Source organism: Scomber japonicus, chromosome 3 (assembly GCF_027409825.1).
Source record: "Scomber japonicus isolate fScoJap1 chromosome 3, fScoJap1.pri, whole genome shotgun sequence".
NCBI lineage: Eukaryota > Metazoa > Chordata > Actinopteri > Scombriformes > Scombridae > Scomber > Scomber japonicus.
In genome coordinates this window covers 7,606,903-7,625,313 of record NC_070580.1, presented here as the reverse complement: position 1 = coordinate 7,625,313, position 18,411 = coordinate 7,606,903, and the positions used below count along the sequence as shown (strand labels likewise).

The following is an 18,411-nucleotide window of genomic DNA, read 5'->3' as shown; positions in this document are numbered from 1 at the left end:
TAGTGATGACATTTTGTTTTCCTCTCTCAGTGACAGAACGGAGGTTTACCTGGGTGATGAAAACTCCTTGAGCCTGACGTTCAATGCCAAGAACGAGGGGGAGGGAGGGGCGTACGAGGCCGAGCTCTACGTGGTGCTTCCCCCGGAGGCCGACTACAGCGGGATAGCGCGCAACAATGTGGTGAGGAGGACCAGGACTTGTGGACCATGTGAATCTTTGCGTGGTCACGTCCTGGGTCTTTCATAACAATATACTGCATGTTTGCTTATCGCTTGATTTTTTGTTTCCCACAAAGAAAAACTTGAATGTGGGGCTGTGTTGCAACTGATGTGGAAAAACCCACATTGTGTATATTCCCACCAGCATCTCAGCAGAGTACCAACTATTAAAAAAAAGGAGGAATCATGTAGTGGCAGAAAACATCATTATCATTGTTAGGAAAGTTACCAAACATATTCAGATATCTTGTAGTAAGATCTTACATTTTAGTCGTTTTAAAACTACAACATACCGACTCACTTCTGTTAGCAATACAGGTAACTACTGACTAGTAATCATAGACCCCAAGCGGTGAAGACTTGACAGTAATTGATGTTTTTGTGTCTTTTCCAGAGCCTGACTCAGCTGACGTGCAGCTATGAGGCAGAAAACCAGACCCGCTACATTGTGTGTGATCTGGGAAACCCCATGAAGCCTGGTACCAGTGTAAGAACTAACAAAGCCCACATGCTGTCTTTGGCCCTTTTCAGTTTTTTATGTTTTTGTACAATTAAGTCAAATTGTTCCTGCATGGTGAAATCACACAATACACATTCAGTTTTTACATTTACCTGATAATAAACTGTATCAAACTTTCATGTGGAAAGAGGAATATAGCAGTAGAATCTTTATTGTCTGTTCACAGTGACATTTTTTTTCTTTCTGGCACTTTAAAATGCACAAACTGCTTTTCAACCTTTTATCACTATCAATAAAATCAGTTGGACTTAAATACTCTTATACAGGCCAGAGGCCATTTTTACATCTACTGAATGCTACTAAGTGAAAGGAGGAAAAGTACTGGCTGCCTTGTAAAGTACTACTGGAACAAATTACAGAACACAATCAAATGTAAGACATCCCTTTGATTTCTCATGTTCTTTGGATTAATTGTGCGTTTTCTGTGGCTTATTTCCTAGTTATGGGCTGGCCTCCGCTTCACTGTGCCAAGACTGAAGGACACTCACAACACCGTGCAGTTTGAGCTCCAAATACGAAGGTAGGTCTCTCTTTACAGCCAAGTACTGTATCATGAGTCATGTGTCGTGAAGTCCAAACATTGTGCAGGTATATTTAAAATTTAGTGTAATATTGATGCTAACAGATTTAGCTGATCTTTGGTTTTTGAGTGTCTTAAAATCCAATTTCAGATCACATTTAAACAAGTATTAAATAGCGTGGTATCAATATTAATTCTCTTCAGTTAAGATTTATTCCAGAATGAATGCCATCTTGACAAATCTCATTTTTTAAAGTGAGTTTTACATGTTTTTGTTGGATGATAAATACATGTTTCTGAAACATCAAACTTTTGCTCATTGTGTGTTTTGTAGTAAAAATGCGAATAACTCAGAGAGTGAAGTGGTGCAGTACGAGCTGGACGTGGCTGCGATGGCTGATGTCATTCTCCAGGGGTGAGGCTTCATTTCTAACTCTACCATTACATCATTACACTATATAAACATTCTTATTATTGGGATTCTTGCTGAGGTTAATTGCTTAAGTTGGCGTTTGTTTGTTGCAGCGTTTCTCGACCAGACAAAGTCATCTTTCCCACTCCCAACTGGAGTCAGAGTCAGAGTCTGATGGAAGAGCAGGACGTTGGCCCTGAGCTTCAGCAGGTCTATGAGGTACACTGTGATCTATTACTACTATATCTATTATGAGTTGCCCTTGACATTCATGGTTCCCAAAGGACAATACCTACTGACTTTCGTGATGTCCTGATTTTTCTTCTAGCGCCACTAGCAAGTTAACATTTTTGACTTTGGTGAAATATCTTAATTGATACATGATAGATAGGCTTAGTACAAACAGTCATAGTTTCCAAATGCACCACTGTCAGGTCAAAATGTATCCAATACTTTATGACCAAACACCTGTATACAACTAACATTCCTGTCAGCCTCAACTGTACTTGTTTAGTGCTAATTAGCAAAGAGTCCACACACTCTAGCACTGAATGCATAATGTGTAATTTAATGTAGAGTTGAATTATACCTTCATTGGGAGCTGCATTTTCTGCCTTTATAATTTAGTTTTTTGGTCCAGCACCTGTTTGTTTTTTTTTATTCTCAATGTATGCTTTGAAGATAGTAACCATACCTGCTTAACATTGTTACGTCATTGTTAGCACGTCGGCATGGCAACGTTAACATTTAGCTCAAAGCGCTGCTGAGCCTAAATACAACCTAACAGAGACTCTAGCACAGCTGTAGACTCTTATCTGCTGCCCCATATCTGTTGTTTTCATTCATAATATAATGTTATCACTGAAAAGGCTGTTGGATTAAATTTTAATTCAGTCAATTATTAAGCCATCACAAATCTATCATAGTGACCTGCATGAGGTGGGCAGTGTGGCTGACCTTCATGAAGGTGTTTGCAGAAATAGCACCAAACTTATCTCCTGTCTTTCAGTTGGTGAATAATGGTCCCAGTGTAGTCAGTCAGTCCACATTAGAGGTGAGATGTCCTCTGAGGGCTCACAACCACGAGCTACTCTACCCAGTGGAGGTGGTCACCGAGGGGCCGCTCCGATGCTCGTCCAATCACACCTTCAACGCACTTAAACTCAAGGTGACCACATACACACACACACACACATACACACACAAACAGCCTGTTACTCTCAGTCTATTCTTGGCCCTGAACATTTGATTGTGTTTGTTAATGACCCTGACAATGTCCTTACATGCAGCTCCAGCCTCCAGCAGCACACAGTCCCACGTCACTGAAATCCAACCCTGAGCACCACATCCAGAGGAGGGAGGTGTACAGAGATCCTCTGGCTGAACATGGAAACCTGGTGAGATAACGTGGAATAGAAAGGAAATCCAGATATAAGGGATGATTGGGGAAATCAAAGACAAATAGAAGATAATGTGTATTCTCTCCTCAATAAAGCTTCAATAAACCTTGAGCTTAAACTTCCCCCAAAACTACACAACCTTCATTCCTACTTTAAATGAAAGAGGATTTGTGCACCCTGACATGATAGTATTTATCCTCACTTAACTCTGAGACAGGGAGCAGGGTGAACTCAAAAACAGACTTATTTTTATATCAGTGTTCACATCTGAATTTAAAAGCATGAACAGACCAAATTGATCTTTTCCTTTTGAACTTCTTGAGAACATTAGTTCCTCATCAGGAGAGAGCCGTCTGTTCCAGTGAGCAGCAGGAGTTGTTTGTTTTTTTCCCTCTCCCTCTCTCTTTCCTCTTTCCTCCAGCATGTGGAGCGAGTCACTGTGACGCGAGTCCGTAGAGCCGTTCACTCTGAACAGCACCACAACAGACGCTCTTAAAATAAAATCAGTGGCTCTCGTGCTGGTTATTCAACTCATTCGCTTTTCATTAATGTGCGGCTATTACTATACTGAAGTGTGCTGTAACTTTTTCTTTCCCTTTCAGTCTCCTGAGGGGGTTTTGCACATTATGTCGTACATTTAAACCAAAATAGTCTTGTCAGATTGTAGGAAGAAGTAGCTCTGGTCTCTGTACTTGAAGATTTTGAATTATAATGAGATTATTTCTTTCAACGGAGGAAATGGGAATAGATGTAATGACTTCTGGTCAACGTCTCCTGCTGCTGGCTGTAATTGTCTATGAGATAAAGTTAATTTGGTTTGTGATTTACTGGGTTGCTTTGTGTTACTTTGCGTCACTGACTGTAACGCTTGACAGCCCATCTCTGACGGTATTTAACCTTTGAATCGGAAAGTCCAACCACATGTTGAATATTTCCTGACTTCCTTGCTCCACTGTTTTAATGCTGCTGTTAATATGAGAATTACTCAATCATTGCTAAGCTAAGGGGGATTTTGGAGAGGATGCAGCCCTGTCTGAATCACAATTACACACAATTTCATAGAAATATGTGTCTGTACCAAAAAAGCAACTGTGTCAAGGGTGTTCATTCATATGGAATTGTTTAATGTGTCACAATAGTAATGAATTCAACGACAAAGGAAAGAGTGAATACTTCATTTCCATTAGAAAGTCCAAGGAATACTGCACATGTGGCTTGCCTACTCCTCACAATCACTGTGCAGTATTATTATGCTGTAATACAACCAGCCCTCAATTTCCTGTCAGATTATTTGATTAAACACAAATTAATTTGGAAATATGTAATTATAAAGCCCAAAATAAAAAAAATAAAAACAAACAAAAAAAATCAAATTGCCTTTAATTTAAAGGTGCAGTGTGTAAAATGTAGTGCCATCTAGTGGAATAGACTTGGCAGAAATATAATATAATATTCATAAGTATGTTTTTATTAGTGTATAATCCTATGAAAGTTAGAAGAATTGCATTTCGTTACCTTAGAACAAGCCTTTTATATCGACATAGGGAATGGGTTATTTACCCTATTCAAGACAGGGCTTCAAGATGAGCTACTAAAGCAGGATTTTCAGTTAATATTGCCAAATAAATGTTCAATGAAACTCGCATGGAAAAGTAGTTCTCCTTCTGGGGCTCTAGAGCAGTCGCCTGCTTTGTCCAGCTGGTAATCCGGCCTTGTAACATGTTACAGGGCTGCCAAAACTATTTGATTGATAGGTGATGTCTAAAAGGTGCTGTACAGAAAACACAATAGTAACCAGTACTGAACTGTCACACCAGAGAACTTTAAGTGGAGCAAGTCTGTATTTATTTAAAAAGGCCACTATGGACAAGGGATGTGGATGTATATCATAGAATAGGAGATATTCAATTACATACAAGATATGTTGCTTTCTGTTTACTGCTGGGTACTGTCAGAGACAGTAATGTTATTAATGGAGAACTTCTACACAGACTAGACTGGGTCATTTGTATTGGAGAGATATAAGTCTTTTAAAATAAAGAGAGTGTACTGTACATGTAAAATTCTTTAAATTCTCAACAAACAAACAAAAAATGCTAAAAGACACAGAATCATAGTCTATCCATTCATCATTAAAAAAGTATTAGAAGTATTATTGCATGTTATACTGAATGTGTTTGACTCTGCCCCATCACAGAGCTGCTCTGCAGTGGAGTGCTGGCAGCTGCAGTGTAATGTTGGGCTGTTGGAGAAAGGAGCCAGTGTTATACTGAGTGTTCGCTCCAGGCTCTGGGCTGAAACCTTCATGGAGGTGAGACTATATATTGCTCTTATCTGCAGTGCTGGTTTACACTGATGATTGTATATTGTTAGTACAAAGAAACTCCTGGAAAACCCAGACTATGCATAACATTAGAGAATGTGAGTTCCTATACTGCCCTCTGTAGGTCACTTAGCAACAATTACAGATGGTCCGTCTCAGCCATAGACAGGATATAAAGAGGCCCCAATTCCACACTACATGGTAGTTCAATACAGCATATATACAGGATATACTCATTTTACACTATATGTACTTTTCTTTAGTTGAAATTAATATACTTCATCATTTTGCATCAACACATGATGCAAAAAGATGCAAAAGTTCATGTCAAGTCTAGTTTGTCAGTATAACTTTATTTTATGAAAGTGTCTGTCAATTAAACTAAGTAAGGAGAAAGTAATTCTGTCAGTTTTCCATTATTTACACACAGTCTTGTCAATGTTAGTATGTTTTATGGAGCCGGGGCACTTCTGGGTTGATTCAAAACCTGTCTTTACCCATATTTACCCGTATCAGTTAACACTGGCATTCTATAAAGCATGACTGTCTATCTTTGTCAATAAGTGTTACTCATTTTTGACAAGATAAATAGATGTAGTTAGTAGTAGGATGTAGTTAGAGAGATGATTATCTCTCTTAGAATTGATCAGTGTCCAATGCCCAGTGTCCAAAGGAAAATCAAGTGTTTTACCTGTACAATATACAAAACCCCCCAAATAGTAAAAATACTGACTTTTGCCAAAAAATATGCAGCCTTCAAATATCAGTCCTTGATTAATATGTCTGTTTCCAACTGTGTTTTGTCCGTCTACAGAGGCCTCATAAGCAGTTTGTTCTTGAGTGCTCTGTTCAGTACAAGGTGGACAGGATGCCTTATTCTATTCTTCCCAAATCCAAACCATCGGGATCCAAAAAGGTAACAACATGGGATTCTTTTATCAGATTTATTTTAAATTCCAAGAGCTTGTAAACTAGCTTATTTCCATATGAATGTCATGGAAGAAATCTGCACACGCCCATTTGGATGTTTGGTGGTTTCCTGTTGTTCAGGTGGTGACGGCTGTGATGTGGAACAAGCCGGACAGTCTGTTCTATGTTCCTGTGTGGATCATTATCCTGGCTGTTCTAGCTGGACTGCTATTACTCTCCCTGCTCATATATCTACTGTACAAGGTAACAAGCTTATATAAATAACCCTGCTCATACCTTTATCTCCGCAAATAACCAATTGAGTATCAGGACACCTCGAAAACAGTTCGGATGGATTATATAAATATGAAATTCATATTTTCAGATAACTTGGGGTATCTTTTCAGAGCTGCCAGCCTACTTTTCATTTAGCCAGTCACATACCTTGTTCATAATTAGCACTTTCTAAGTGCTGCAAAGCCACAAGTTTGTGTTTTTTGGTAGCTATCATGATGATAGTTCTGAAGCAATTCCTACAGTCAAATAAATGAAGGTTGTGTATATTAATAACTCTCAATAACACCATTAAATGTGTTAGTTTTTCCATGAGGGGAGATCTAGACTTTATTGAAGAAGTGAGAACATGTCCTTCCAGACGTCACTTAGGGAAGAAAGATCATTTTAGCTGACAGAGACTGTTAGTTTTGTGTGAGTGTTTGACTTTACTACTAGTGTGTATTCACAGAGATTTGTATCATCTGCTTTAGTGATCCTCCTCAACACTTACTTTGAGTGTTTTAGTAGTTTCAGCTGCTTGCTTTTGGTTCAGTCTCACTGCTCTCGTCAGCCTCACCTCCAGCATGATAAACTGACTCTATAGTACTTCGCCAGTTCCAAACAGCTGACTCACAAAGAAAGCAACAACTCTCCTAGGAGGTATCTGCATATTTAAAAATTTCTTGATAAACATAGGTTTTTAGCATTTAAAAAAGTCAAATATGAAGGCAATAATCTTCTTGTTTTAATGTTACAAAGGATTTTTTGGGAGTGGAAGTCTCAGCATACACAGAATATGGAGTGTCCATGCATGTGTGTGTTTGACGTATTAGTATGACTAGTGTGATTGGCTCCAATCAACTTCTTACATCAGAACTGAGGCATGCTCGAATGGGCCAACATCAGAATGACCTTTATCTAATCTAGAAATCATAACATTTGTATTTTAAGGAAGAAACTTCCATGAGTATAAAACCCATGTAGGAGATAGAGAATACTCCTTAAAGTCTAGACTGTGTCAGATTGATTTGTACCTGATCTTCCTGTCTCCATGTCTCCCTCCAGATGGGCTTCTTTAAAAGGTCAGATCCGTACGGTACGACCATGGAGAAGGCCCTGCTCAAACCCCAGGCGTCCTCTGAAGCCTAGCTCCGACACGGAGCCTCCCCCTGCAACTGCAGCTGTTCCACAGAACTGGAAGTATCGTCACATTCCTAAAGAACAAAAACTCATGCTCATGATAAGCAGGCAACCCATTGATAAAGGGACAAATATGGGTGCTGCATCACTGGAACACATCATATCTGGTGCTGCACTAAAAATGCCCAAAGCAGGGAAAGACTACGAGGGTCACGCAGTTGAATATGCACTGCTGGTTTGGACATTAATTTATGCAATCAGAGCAGGATTTATAAAGCTTCTGCAAGAAAAAAAGCAACAAGGACCTGATGCTTAGACGCTGATCCCTGTGGAAAAATCTTCGGAAAATAGTCATCGGCGTGTTGAACAGGAAAAGATTAGGATTTAACAGCCTGTATCAGTCCAGGAAAACAAACGCACCTCCAACAAAAGGCACTAATTCTACGGTATTCCTGCATTCTTTAAAAAAAAAGGTGTATCTGAAGCCATATTTGCAATCTCAGTGTTTGATATTTTCTTGAGGTTTTCCTGCTTTTGTACGTTCTATACACCAATTGTTATTTATGGCACAGTGATTTCCTATTGATTATTGAATGTTGTACTGTACTGTCTGCAGGACAATCCTGATCGAACTGCAACGTTTAACTTGAATTATTCCTCTCCCATATTGGGAGGTATTTTGCGTATGATGTCATGTATGTAATGTATTCATTGTGTTATGACCCATTGGTGTTGTGGCCCAGAATAAAGCCTAATTTTGTATACTCACCCCAAAATGTGGATGTGCCAGCGGGAAACCGAGGTTAAACAAAAGCCCTGCTATTGACATGAGTTGATGTATGTGGGTGATGGAGAAGTACAATGGAGAACATCACAAAGACCCAGCTACCACAAGATAAACATGACAGAATCCAGATGTCGAGTCTTTTGAATTGATTCACTTTTTCACAATGTGTAAAAAAAACAAAATAGATTAAAAACGACAATTCATGTTTTTTTATGAGTTTTTATTAATATGATTTAACAGTTCAATCTAAAAAAAGACGTTTTTTTTTCCATTGAGCTGCAGGCAATCTGTTGTCTATTACCTCCCTCTGCTGGTGACATATGTTACTACACTAGACATTGCCTGTTCTCTGATGCCTTCAAGTGCCATCACAAATATTAGAGGTTTCCAGTTTCCACATCACAGTTGTGTTAAATGCATATTTGACCCTGGCTTCTTCTTCAAACTCACAGAATCACTCTGATATGTACACATAAACTTTTCTCCTGCATTAAATGATTGTAAAAACTGCCTTAGTGTCAAGTAACAACAACCAAAATACAGTTTGAATAAAGGGAAACTTAAAGTGGTTTCTCTTCTTGATGACCCATCCTGGACTTCCATTACAAAAATGTGCATAAACTATATATGCTGTTTTTTTACTAGATATATTGTGAAAATGTTGATGCTTTCTGTGCATGTTTTCATATGAAATTACTGTCTGCCTTTTCTGAAACAGAGCCAAAAAGACTCTCTTCTCTGGCCTAACACTGTTACATGTTTTTCATATTGCATTCAACAACCAAAGCGTGAAGTTGTTGATTTGTGAGCAGATAGTGACAGCTTCCTGTGTGAATGTAAGAAACCTCCCAAACCCACAAAGGAAGCAGAGGGTGACAGGGTGATGAGGAACTGCTAAATTTAATCTGCTCTTCATCCTCTATTCTGGCAGAGGTTCAGGGTTGGACTAACCTCTCTTATCCTGTCATCCTGGGCTTACTGTTGACTCAGTGGGTGTTCAGGTTGTTTTTTGAGGTCTGGTAGCAGGTAGGGTGCTGAGACTGGTTCAGTGTGTTCAGTGGACTGCTGTGATGTAGGAGCTTCCTGGGACGATTGGTTGGTTGATGTCCACTCTCGAATTCCTAAAGATACAAGAAGAGTCCCACCCTGAGAAATGGAACAATGAATGGATCATTATGGACACCTTTTCCATTGAGTGAACTTTAAATTTCTTGTTTTGCTTTGTTTTATATTGTTGGATTGGTACAGAAAAGCAATAGATACAAATATGTATTTAATTCTGGTAAACTGTCAGCACCAATGCTCACCAAACTGAATTTACACTATTGAATATGAAGTGAAGGCCTGCAGGGTAAACCACCTCAAAATAAACTTTAACCTGTGTTGCTGGTGGTGGATTTGAGTCTGGAAAGCATTTTGTAGGCTCCACCTTTTACAATATTGGACTAAAGGAATATTATTATATAAAAAAAATATAATGTACATACAGTATGTCAATTAAACTAGTGTATCACCACTTGCTACCTTTCTAGTTTCTGGTAGAAGAATTACTTACTGGCATTGTGTCAAATGTGCAATCTGATAACTGAGACAAAGGTTTCAAACCTACATGTGGTGTGTGATACACAGCATATCCACAGCTGCTGCAGGGTCAGGTTAATGCTCACTTATTGGAACATAACGTGGCATTTGTAAGCGCTGCTGTGATCTGACATCTGTGAAAAAGAAAAAGAAAGTAAAGAAAGGGAATAAGATAAATAATCATTTAATTATTAAATAAGTGATAAGAAATGGTTTTTAATTAGATCTTACATCTGTTTGGTACAGACATCTACATTTTTAGAGAAAGAAAAGGATATAAAAGAGTCAGTAAAATGACTTTGAACTATTAAATAAGTCATTTTGCAATTTGCAGTATTGCTAATATGGTCATTTATTATTAATTTACCTTTGATGATAAGTGATTCCTTTAGTGCATTCTGGGTCTGCCTCAGGGTCTCATGGTTAGAGGTTCCCAGGACACCTCCACAGGGAGCTGTTGAGTTATTTCATGACTGAAATTCCTCAACTGGCTTTGTTCAACATGAAGGAACAGCAGTAAAGTGTTGCTAGGATCTCACAGGAAGGCATGCTGAACCACACCAGCCATGGACTAAAAGGTGAAACAAGTTACAGTCATTTCTATACTATAAGAAACTTGTGGGGATTTTGAGGAATGTGTCTTACCTGCATGATAAGACACCTCCAATCCACACAGTGATTCTCAGTGACTGGGGAATGGGTATTACATTTAGGAGTAGGCCCTTAATCCATCACCTATCACGCCCTCTAGGTTCTTTCCTCTCTCTGTGCATTTTGCTTTCTCTTTGTTTTTTGTGTTAATTTCGTTTACATGTGCAAAATAAACTCTGACCTTTGATATAAGGTGAATACTGGCTGTTGCTCGTGTTTGCTCCGACTGGTATTTGTGCTGAGTGTGTGTATGTGTGGTTCTGCTGAGTTCTGCTGGTTGGATGCACCCTCCCCAACCTGCAGATAGGGTGTTTTGTGTCTCTCCTCTTCTCCCTTTCTCTCTCTCCCTCCCTCTCTCTCACTGTATGTGTATGTGTGTGTGTGTATACTCCCTGGCTATAAAAACCACGTTGTCACGAGGGCGTTACCCTGCAGAGGAGCTCAAGTGTCGGTCAGAGAAAGAGACAGACGAAACAGAGGACTGTGCTTGTCTTCCCCTGGCTGTGAGTACTGTGTCTTATATAATTATAAAGAGCTGAGTGTGTTGTATCTAGTGGAGCATGACATTAATGTGCAACTACTGTATCTTTAAAGCCTGTGACTTTGACTTTGCAGTGAGATGACTCAGCTGTTTATATCGGGAGGCTTAGTTAGCAGTGAAATGCAGTACTAATATGCAACAAAAGAGAGTTTCATGGCCACAGAGCTCTAGACTAAAGCCTTTCTTGTTGTCTGTGCTTCAGATAAAGTAGACTTTCAATGGAGTCATCTTGAAGAAAGAGACTAGACTGCTACTTCCATTTGCTACATGAATATAAACAAGCCAAAGAAAGTGTCTTAGGATTTCTTATATAATGTATAACTGTGTAGTCTCTACTTGAGTAGATAATAGTGATTACAGTAAGTAAAAACATTCTGATATCTATTCCAATATTGGATAGTTTAAAAAAAATCACACTTTCAAAAAACAAATATTTAGGTCTCCTTGGCTACTGGTTTCTAGGTCAACAATTTTCATTGCGATGCGGACAATACTCAATTATATCTTTCAATAAAGGCAGATGAAAGCAACTAGAAACTACAAACATGCCTTAAGGACATAAAGGCCTGGATGACATGCAACTTTCTGCTACTAAAACCAGAAAAAAACTTTAGTTATTGTGCTTAGAAACACATTATCTAATGATGTAACTGCTCTGGATGGCATTACTTGGCACCACTGTAAGGGACCTACGACTTATATTTGATCAGGATTCGTCCTTCAATTCTCAAATTTCAAGGAATGCCTTTTTCACCTTCTCTCAACCCTAACCGGTCGAGGCCGGTCGAGGCCTTTCTTCCCTTTTAAAGAGTTTTTCCTTGCCACTGTCGCCAAGTGCTTGCTTATGTGGGAATGTTGGGTCTCTTTACTTTAAACTTAAAGAGTACGGTCTAGACCTGCTCTATGTGTTAAGTGCCTTGAGATTACTTTTGTCCTGATTCAGCGCTATATAAATAAATATTGATTGACTGATTGATTGATTGATTGATTTAACACATGAAATCCCAGGTTGTTTTTCTGCTGACTGATGACCGGTTGATCCTCTGTGATACCTCCTATTCAGGATGTAAAGAGGGTGGCTTTTGCCTTGTCTGTTGTGCTGTGAGTCAGCAGACAGGGTATTAGAGTTTGGGTTTATGTAGATGACCAGGCTGGGTTTGGGACTCTGGGTCCTCCCTCGTATGGGTTGGTCTTATTTTGTAACGTTTGCAACCCCGCCGGACACAAAGCTTTATACGTCAAAACAGCTATTCATCCGTGTTCAAATTTACAGCAGTTCATATTAAATTCTACTAAAGATATCAAATGTTTCAATTTGTCTAAAGCAGTCAATCAACTGCCTCTAATGTAAGACCATCCTTGTATGTGTTTGCAATATTAATATAAGGATATATTATGGCAAGCATGCTACTGAAGAGGATGCAGATGCAGTTTAGAATGAACCAATGCCTGATTCGTGGGGGTTGATATGGGATTCTGTTAAAAACTGCAGCAGATACAGTTATTGATCTAAGTTGCTGTTTCTGCTGTGCAGGACCGGCCTTCTCTGTAAAAGCTGTAATCATGACCAGAAACCTGCTGAAGAATCCCAGTGGGGAAGGTAAGATGTCATACAACTATCTTAATGATTGTTTTGCTCCATAAAGTAGGTGAAATGTACAGAGGGATTACTTTATGGTGAGGTTTTTTAGAGTTCCTGCACATAAAGCCAGATTTGTGCTCATTCTAAAAGGCTTAGGTTGACACTTTTGGAACGACACTCATTAAATTTCTTGCCACTTTTATGTCTGTATGGTAAATATGAGGATCCCACCAGCAGCCAGTAAGGAAATCAGCTTGCCTAAAGGTAACAACATCCACCTTCCGGCACCTTCAAAACACTGTCTGCTAGCTGTGTCCTATATTTAACAGACATGAGATATAAATCTTCAACCTTCTTATCTGACTCACAAGACTGAAAAAACATCCTTACTCACATTGACAAAATAATGTTGATACAAGGTCCACTCACTATCCTTCTCTGTAGCTTCCAACCACATCTCATGGTCTTCATTAGCAGATGAAGTGCTCAATTGTTGATCCATTCCTTGACATGACAGTTGATGCTGCTTGTGTTTAGATTTTTTCACCAAAGAACCATTTCCAATCTCTCTCAAGGTCTTGGTCCTCTGTTGGTGGTTATGATTTGTACATAACTAATCCTGATATTGGAACTGGACTTGATTCAGTAAAAGTGTAGATGGTAGAAAAAACATAATACTGCTGTTGGCAGCTTGAGATTGTGCATTTCCCTCCCAGAGCAGCTGGAATTCTGGGAGCTGACGGAGAATGGTGGGAGCCAGTGGAAGGTGGAGGACATGCCAGGAGACTGTGGCCATGACTTTTGCAATGACATAGTGACCAAATACTTTGCAACCTCCTTTGAGTGAGTACTTATTACTGTTTGTATAGATATACAACTGATATTTAAATGCTAAAAATGACACTCACTAGCTGCTGGCCTCCTGTAGACTTCTGTACGTGTCAGTATATTTTGTAAGCAAGTTTCTTGCTTCTGAAAAATGTGTCCTAGGTTGTGTCTGAAGAGGCAGGTGATCGACTTGTTAGAAGAGGGTTACTCCGGCGATCAGCTGGATGCTCAGCCTACCGTCACGGTTGAGGACTGGTGAGACAGAGGTGGACCAACATTCATGCACCTTCTGTAGTGACTATTGTCTGCAATGGATTACTGTCTGGCTCATCTTGCAGGTACTGTGGGAGGACGGACTGCGGCTGCACCTATCAAATGACCGTGTGTCTGCTGGATGAGAATCACGAAATCATTCAGGAGTACAAACCCGACCCGATTACTCTTGACCCCGACAGTGACGACTGCTCATGGAAACAGGTACGCAGAGTGGGTGAGATGAATTCCCTGAATATTCAGAGGCTCATCCTGGAGTACAAGGGCACACGAAGGTCAGAGAGATCTCAATTCATTACTCCCTCCTTTGTTGTCAATGGTAAGGACAATTTTTCCTTAGAGACTTAGTCCTAGGAGCACCCTGTACCTGAGTGCTTACAGCACGTACCAGAAACCTGCAATGTCCCTGATTTGAGTCCGGCATTGGACCTTTGGTGCATGTCATACCCATCTCTCTTTCTCTTCCCTCGTTTCCTGTTGGCCTTTATGCCACTATCTACTTATAAAGGCAGAAAATGTTTAAGAAAAGTTGTCAAAGACTCAATCCTCTTAGTGTCTTCCCATCGTGCATACAACTTTTGTCCTTCTGGGTCAAAATTGACCTGGTCTGGTTTGACTGTTCCAACTTATTATCATGGGTTTTGAACTTTTTTTTTTTGGAAATTAGGGTCAACAGGCCTCATTTAAATTAAACAATACCTAATTTTTAAGTTAACACCACTCCTCCTCCTGGGTCAAAATTGGCCCATGGACAACAGGGGGGTTCAGGACATTGTGCTACCCAGAGAATCCACACACACCTAACTATACAGATCATCACTGTGGTATTCTCTCTGTATTTGTTCCAGATCAACCATACATTTTCTGACTACGGTCCAGGAATGCGCTTCATCTCCTTTGAGCACGGAGGACAAGACACCAAGTTCTGGGACGGCTGGTTTGGAGTGAGGGTCACAGGAAGTTCCATTATTGTGGAGGTCTGAACCAGAGGAGAAAACAACAGAGCGAAAAAGGGGAAGGGAACCGAGGAATACTGAAAGGTGGAGGAATGGGAAGAGAGTCATATAAAGGCTCCAGAGTGACAGAGTGAAGTGTAGGTTTGGAGGTTTTAAAAGGACCAGCTTTGCATTATGCAACCTAGCTTGTATACCTAGCCTCTGTATATCATGCATATTGCAGTTCATGCTGTGAAAACATATATGCTGCTATGAAGACTGTAGTTACGAATCTGTGAGACACAACCACAAAAAACACCTTACCTTAGTGGCATCTTTTAAATTTTAATATTACTGCTTGCAACAATCATTAATTATGACTGCGACACAGTCATGTATTAACTACTACCTCTGCACAGCAACTCATCCTGCGGTTAAAATGAAGTGTTTGGTGGGTGGGGGCAGGTGTAACATATCACGTGGTTTATCGTTCAAATGGGATTAAAAGTGACAATGAAATAAAGTGTAAACGACATCATTGCCTTTTTTTGTCAAGTTGAACTTTCATTTAAAGATCAAATCAAATTGAATTTACATATAATTGGGTGGTTGTGGTAGACTACTGTTAGGATGGAGTGTATAAGAGTCAGGCAAATGTTAACCATTGCAGTAAGTATTGACTAATTACCTGTGCTGTCATGTTGCTCTTTTACTGTGGATTTTACTCACCCTAGTATGAGTTGACAGGGGATTGAAGTTTAAAGATCATAGAATTCAGATTATTTCCAGTTTTAACCTAAAAAAGAACCTAACATTTGAATCTAACTTAACCTAAAACAGGAGTCACAGAGGAATTTCATATAAGACATCCAGTCACAACTGTGACTATCTACTGTTTTACATTAGTATGTGGATATGGACACTACACAGAAAAACATTAATTAAAAAAAATCTGTTTTATTTTCATGAAATCAAAGAAGTTGTTCAGAGTGACTAACAATAAAATGCAATATTACTTCATGTACAGACCAAATGGCGTACAATGCAAACAATGTCATTCACAACATAGTGTTCAAAGGGAGCACCATTAACACTGGCACATTAAGGGCACTGTCTATTATATAGCTACATTAAGAAATGTTCATAAATGGCTGGAAAACAAACTCTTGCTGTATTGCTGTTCCAACTTAGAATCAATAGCTGTGGCTGCAGCTGTAGCCTGTCAATAGTAACTGAAGTTATTGTCTCTGTCATGGCCAATATCAGTCAGTCTAGTTACATTATTTACAGTACCAGTCAAAGGTTTGGACACACCTTCCATTCCTTTAAAAGAGAAAGTGTGTCCAAACTTACTTTACTGTAGATTAACAAAAATGTGACCTTAGCAATGCAATCAAACTGCAGCCTCACCTCCTTTCACCTCTTATGCTGGTTAAAGAAGCCAACTGAATGCTACCTGCCAAGCACTGGACAACAGAGTATCCATTATTCTATTGTTCTCAGGAGTTTCTTAAGCAATACTGGATCCATGACAATGAGTGAGAACAAGGACTCCAGTGGGAAGCTCATGTTCTTTTCTTAAGTGTAAGTGATGTTATCCAATGTGATAAAATCTAAGCTGATTAGAATGTGATGAACAGACTTTCTACATGAAGAAATGTTGATTTGAGTTGAATGTTAAAAGTACTATACACAGAGTGAAGTATTGAAGGGAAAGTCAGTGACCTAATGTGTTTATAGGAAATATGCAACTCTGCTTCCTGTTCTCAATGTTTGCTTTCAGTTAATGGTACAGCTTATAAATAAAAAAAATACTCTCTGGCATATTCAAGCAGGTTACAAAATCAGAGGAAAGTCAGTAAAACAACAGGAGCAAAGATTGTCTGATTCAATATTAGAAAACAATGGCCTTCTGTGTGTTTTTCAAGTCTTCTCAGGATGTGAGACAGCACCACAAATCTACCCAACTATACTGTGTGTGTGTAAGTGTGTGGTTGGGTTCAAGTTTGCATGTACATGCTGTTTTTCGGAGGAAGACGGGTCCAGGTCCAGATTCAGATCTACATGATGGAGGAAGGAGGAACTCTCATTCTCCTTGTGACTGCATCTGTTTACAAAAGGTCTCAAACTGCTGCTGCTCCAACTCCGTCATCACCTTGTTCAAAGCATAGATCTGTAAAGAAAGAAGAGGTATGACACACAGTACAAAACACTTGGCACACTACCACAGACTAGATGAATGTGTGTGTTTGTGTGTGTGTGTGTGTCAGGTTAAAAAACAGTGCTGTGATTCACCTCTGCTCTCTGCCTCTGTTTGAGCTCTTGCTGTGCAGATTTCTGCTTGGCTCGGTCACCTCTGGTCGGGGTGGAGTTCAGCTTCGGCTTGTCTTTACGGCAGGCGGGCTCCATGGTAACAGTCTTCAACTCAGTCAACCTTAAAGATAGTTTAAAGAAGATACACATATTCACACAAACGCATTGGACTGAAAGTAACGTTAGTGACGCCGTTTATTGTAGCTATAACGTAAACCCAACTAGAAAATACCTACTTGTCAGCTAAACGCTAAACGACTAGTATTAAAGCAGGTAAACGTTAGTAACGAGACTCACTGTTAGCAGCTGTCGTTTAGCTCTACTCTTCATACAGTCCGACCACCAGTCATATCTGAGGCAATTCAATGACGCGCTTAACTTACCTGTGAAATATAAAGGACGGGTGATAACGTTAGCTAGCTGCTGGCCGGTCAAAACAGCTGTTCCCAGTGTGTCACCGATAAACAAAACCGACTTCAGTAGTAAAGCGTTTGTATAAAGGTTCCGGTGCACTTTTTTCCTTCTTCTTGTGTGTGTTATAGTGTTTAACTGCGCACTACCGCCACCTAGTGTTGTGAAGTGAGGACTAGAGTTTTATTTCTTTCCTGGCGAATTGACCCTTATTATTTTGTTTTTATTAGGTGTGGTTCCCAACCTTTTAGGCTTCGACCCCCTTAAAAATAAACCAGTTTACCTGGTACCTCTCCTCACAACATTGCATTTTGTAGTGAAATGAAAGAGAACTTATAACTTTTAGATGCTTAAAGATATAAAACACAGTAATTTATGATAAATGAAGAAAAAACATAGTGGAAAGTTTTTCGGGTTTTTTTTGCTGTTGTTGTATCCTTCACAATCATCTTGTGATCCCTTAGATTAGGTCCAGACCCCCAGGTTGGGAACCACTGGTCTGTATACTCACTGTACTAAGTAATCACATCCTCAGCTTTTCCACAGCACACTCCATGAAATACATTCAAACATTGATTAAAAACACCCCATTGAAGAGGCTATTGTGAAAATCACTTCCCAAATAAGATGTAGCCTATTATAATGATTTAGTACTCTAAGTTAAAAAAGAAAAACTAGGTTTTCTCATGTTTTTCACCATGTATCAAAACTTGTGCCATACTGATCACAAATGGCATCAATTAGCCTAATAATAAGCCTACAATCAAGTACTACATTTCCTTTTGTGCAC

The 18,411-nt window shown here is 39.4% G+C and overlaps 3 protein-coding genes across 4 annotated transcripts in view; 2 read left to right on the top strand and 1 right to left on the bottom strand.

Moving 5' to 3' along the window:
• LOC128354979 (integrin alpha-5-like) overlaps nucleotides 1-8,688 on the top strand; it is a 47,063-nt gene extending 38,375 nt beyond the window's left edge. Inside the window, exons 20-30 of the mRNA XM_053315106.1 lie at nucleotides 31-181; nucleotides 614-706; nucleotides 1,180-1,259; nucleotides 1,594-1,674; nucleotides 1,785-1,890; nucleotides 2,681-2,839; nucleotides 2,961-3,068; nucleotides 5,269-5,382; nucleotides 6,209-6,310; nucleotides 6,445-6,567; nucleotides 7,645-8,688. Coding sequence (XP_053171081.1) covers nucleotides 31-181; nucleotides 614-706; nucleotides 1,180-1,259; nucleotides 1,594-1,674; nucleotides 1,785-1,890; nucleotides 2,681-2,839; nucleotides 2,961-3,068; nucleotides 5,269-5,382; nucleotides 6,209-6,310; nucleotides 6,445-6,567; nucleotides 7,645-7,728 — 1,201 coding nt within the window. The 3' untranslated portion in view covers nucleotides 7,729-8,688. The remainder of the gene's footprint in view (nucleotides 1-30; nucleotides 182-613; nucleotides 707-1,179; nucleotides 1,260-1,593; nucleotides 1,675-1,784; nucleotides 1,891-2,680; nucleotides 2,840-2,960; nucleotides 3,069-5,268; nucleotides 5,383-6,208; nucleotides 6,311-6,444; nucleotides 6,568-7,644) is intronic.
• A 2,490-nt stretch (nucleotides 8,689-11,178) lies between these two features.
• Nucleotides 11,179-15,482, top strand: fbxo2 (F-box protein 2). 2 transcript variants are annotated; one of them, XM_053316205.1, is made up of 6 exons: nucleotides 11,179-11,241; nucleotides 12,814-12,879; nucleotides 13,578-13,704; nucleotides 13,852-13,944; nucleotides 14,028-14,166; nucleotides 14,811-15,482. In XM_053316205.1, exons 2-6 carry the CDS (start codon nucleotides 12,843-12,845, stop codon nucleotides 14,943-14,945), a joined length of 531 nt encoding a protein of 176 aa, XP_053172180.1. In that variant the 5' UTR covers nucleotides 11,179-11,241; nucleotides 12,814-12,842; the 3' UTR covers nucleotides 14,946-15,482. The 2 variants fall into 2 exon arrangements, with proteins under 2 accessions (XP_053172180.1, XP_053172179.1); XM_053316204.1 differs by lacking the exon at nucleotides 14,811-15,482 and having other exon boundaries at nucleotides 14,028-14,415.
• Nucleotides 15,483-15,855: 373 nt separating this feature from the next.
• Nucleotides 15,856-17,676, bottom strand: svbp (small vasohibin binding protein). The gene is made up of 3 exons (XM_053316154.1): nucleotides 17,594-17,676; nucleotides 17,193-17,331; nucleotides 15,856-17,070 (listed from the first exon to the last, which is right to left on the bottom strand). The coding sequence occupies exons 2-3, from the start codon at nucleotides 17,304-17,306 to the stop codon at nucleotides 16,984-16,986; spliced, it is 201 nt and encodes a 66-aa protein (XP_053172129.1). The 5' UTR covers nucleotides 17,307-17,331; nucleotides 17,594-17,676; the 3' UTR covers nucleotides 15,856-16,983.
• Between the last annotated feature and the right edge of the window lie 735 nt (nucleotides 17,677-18,411).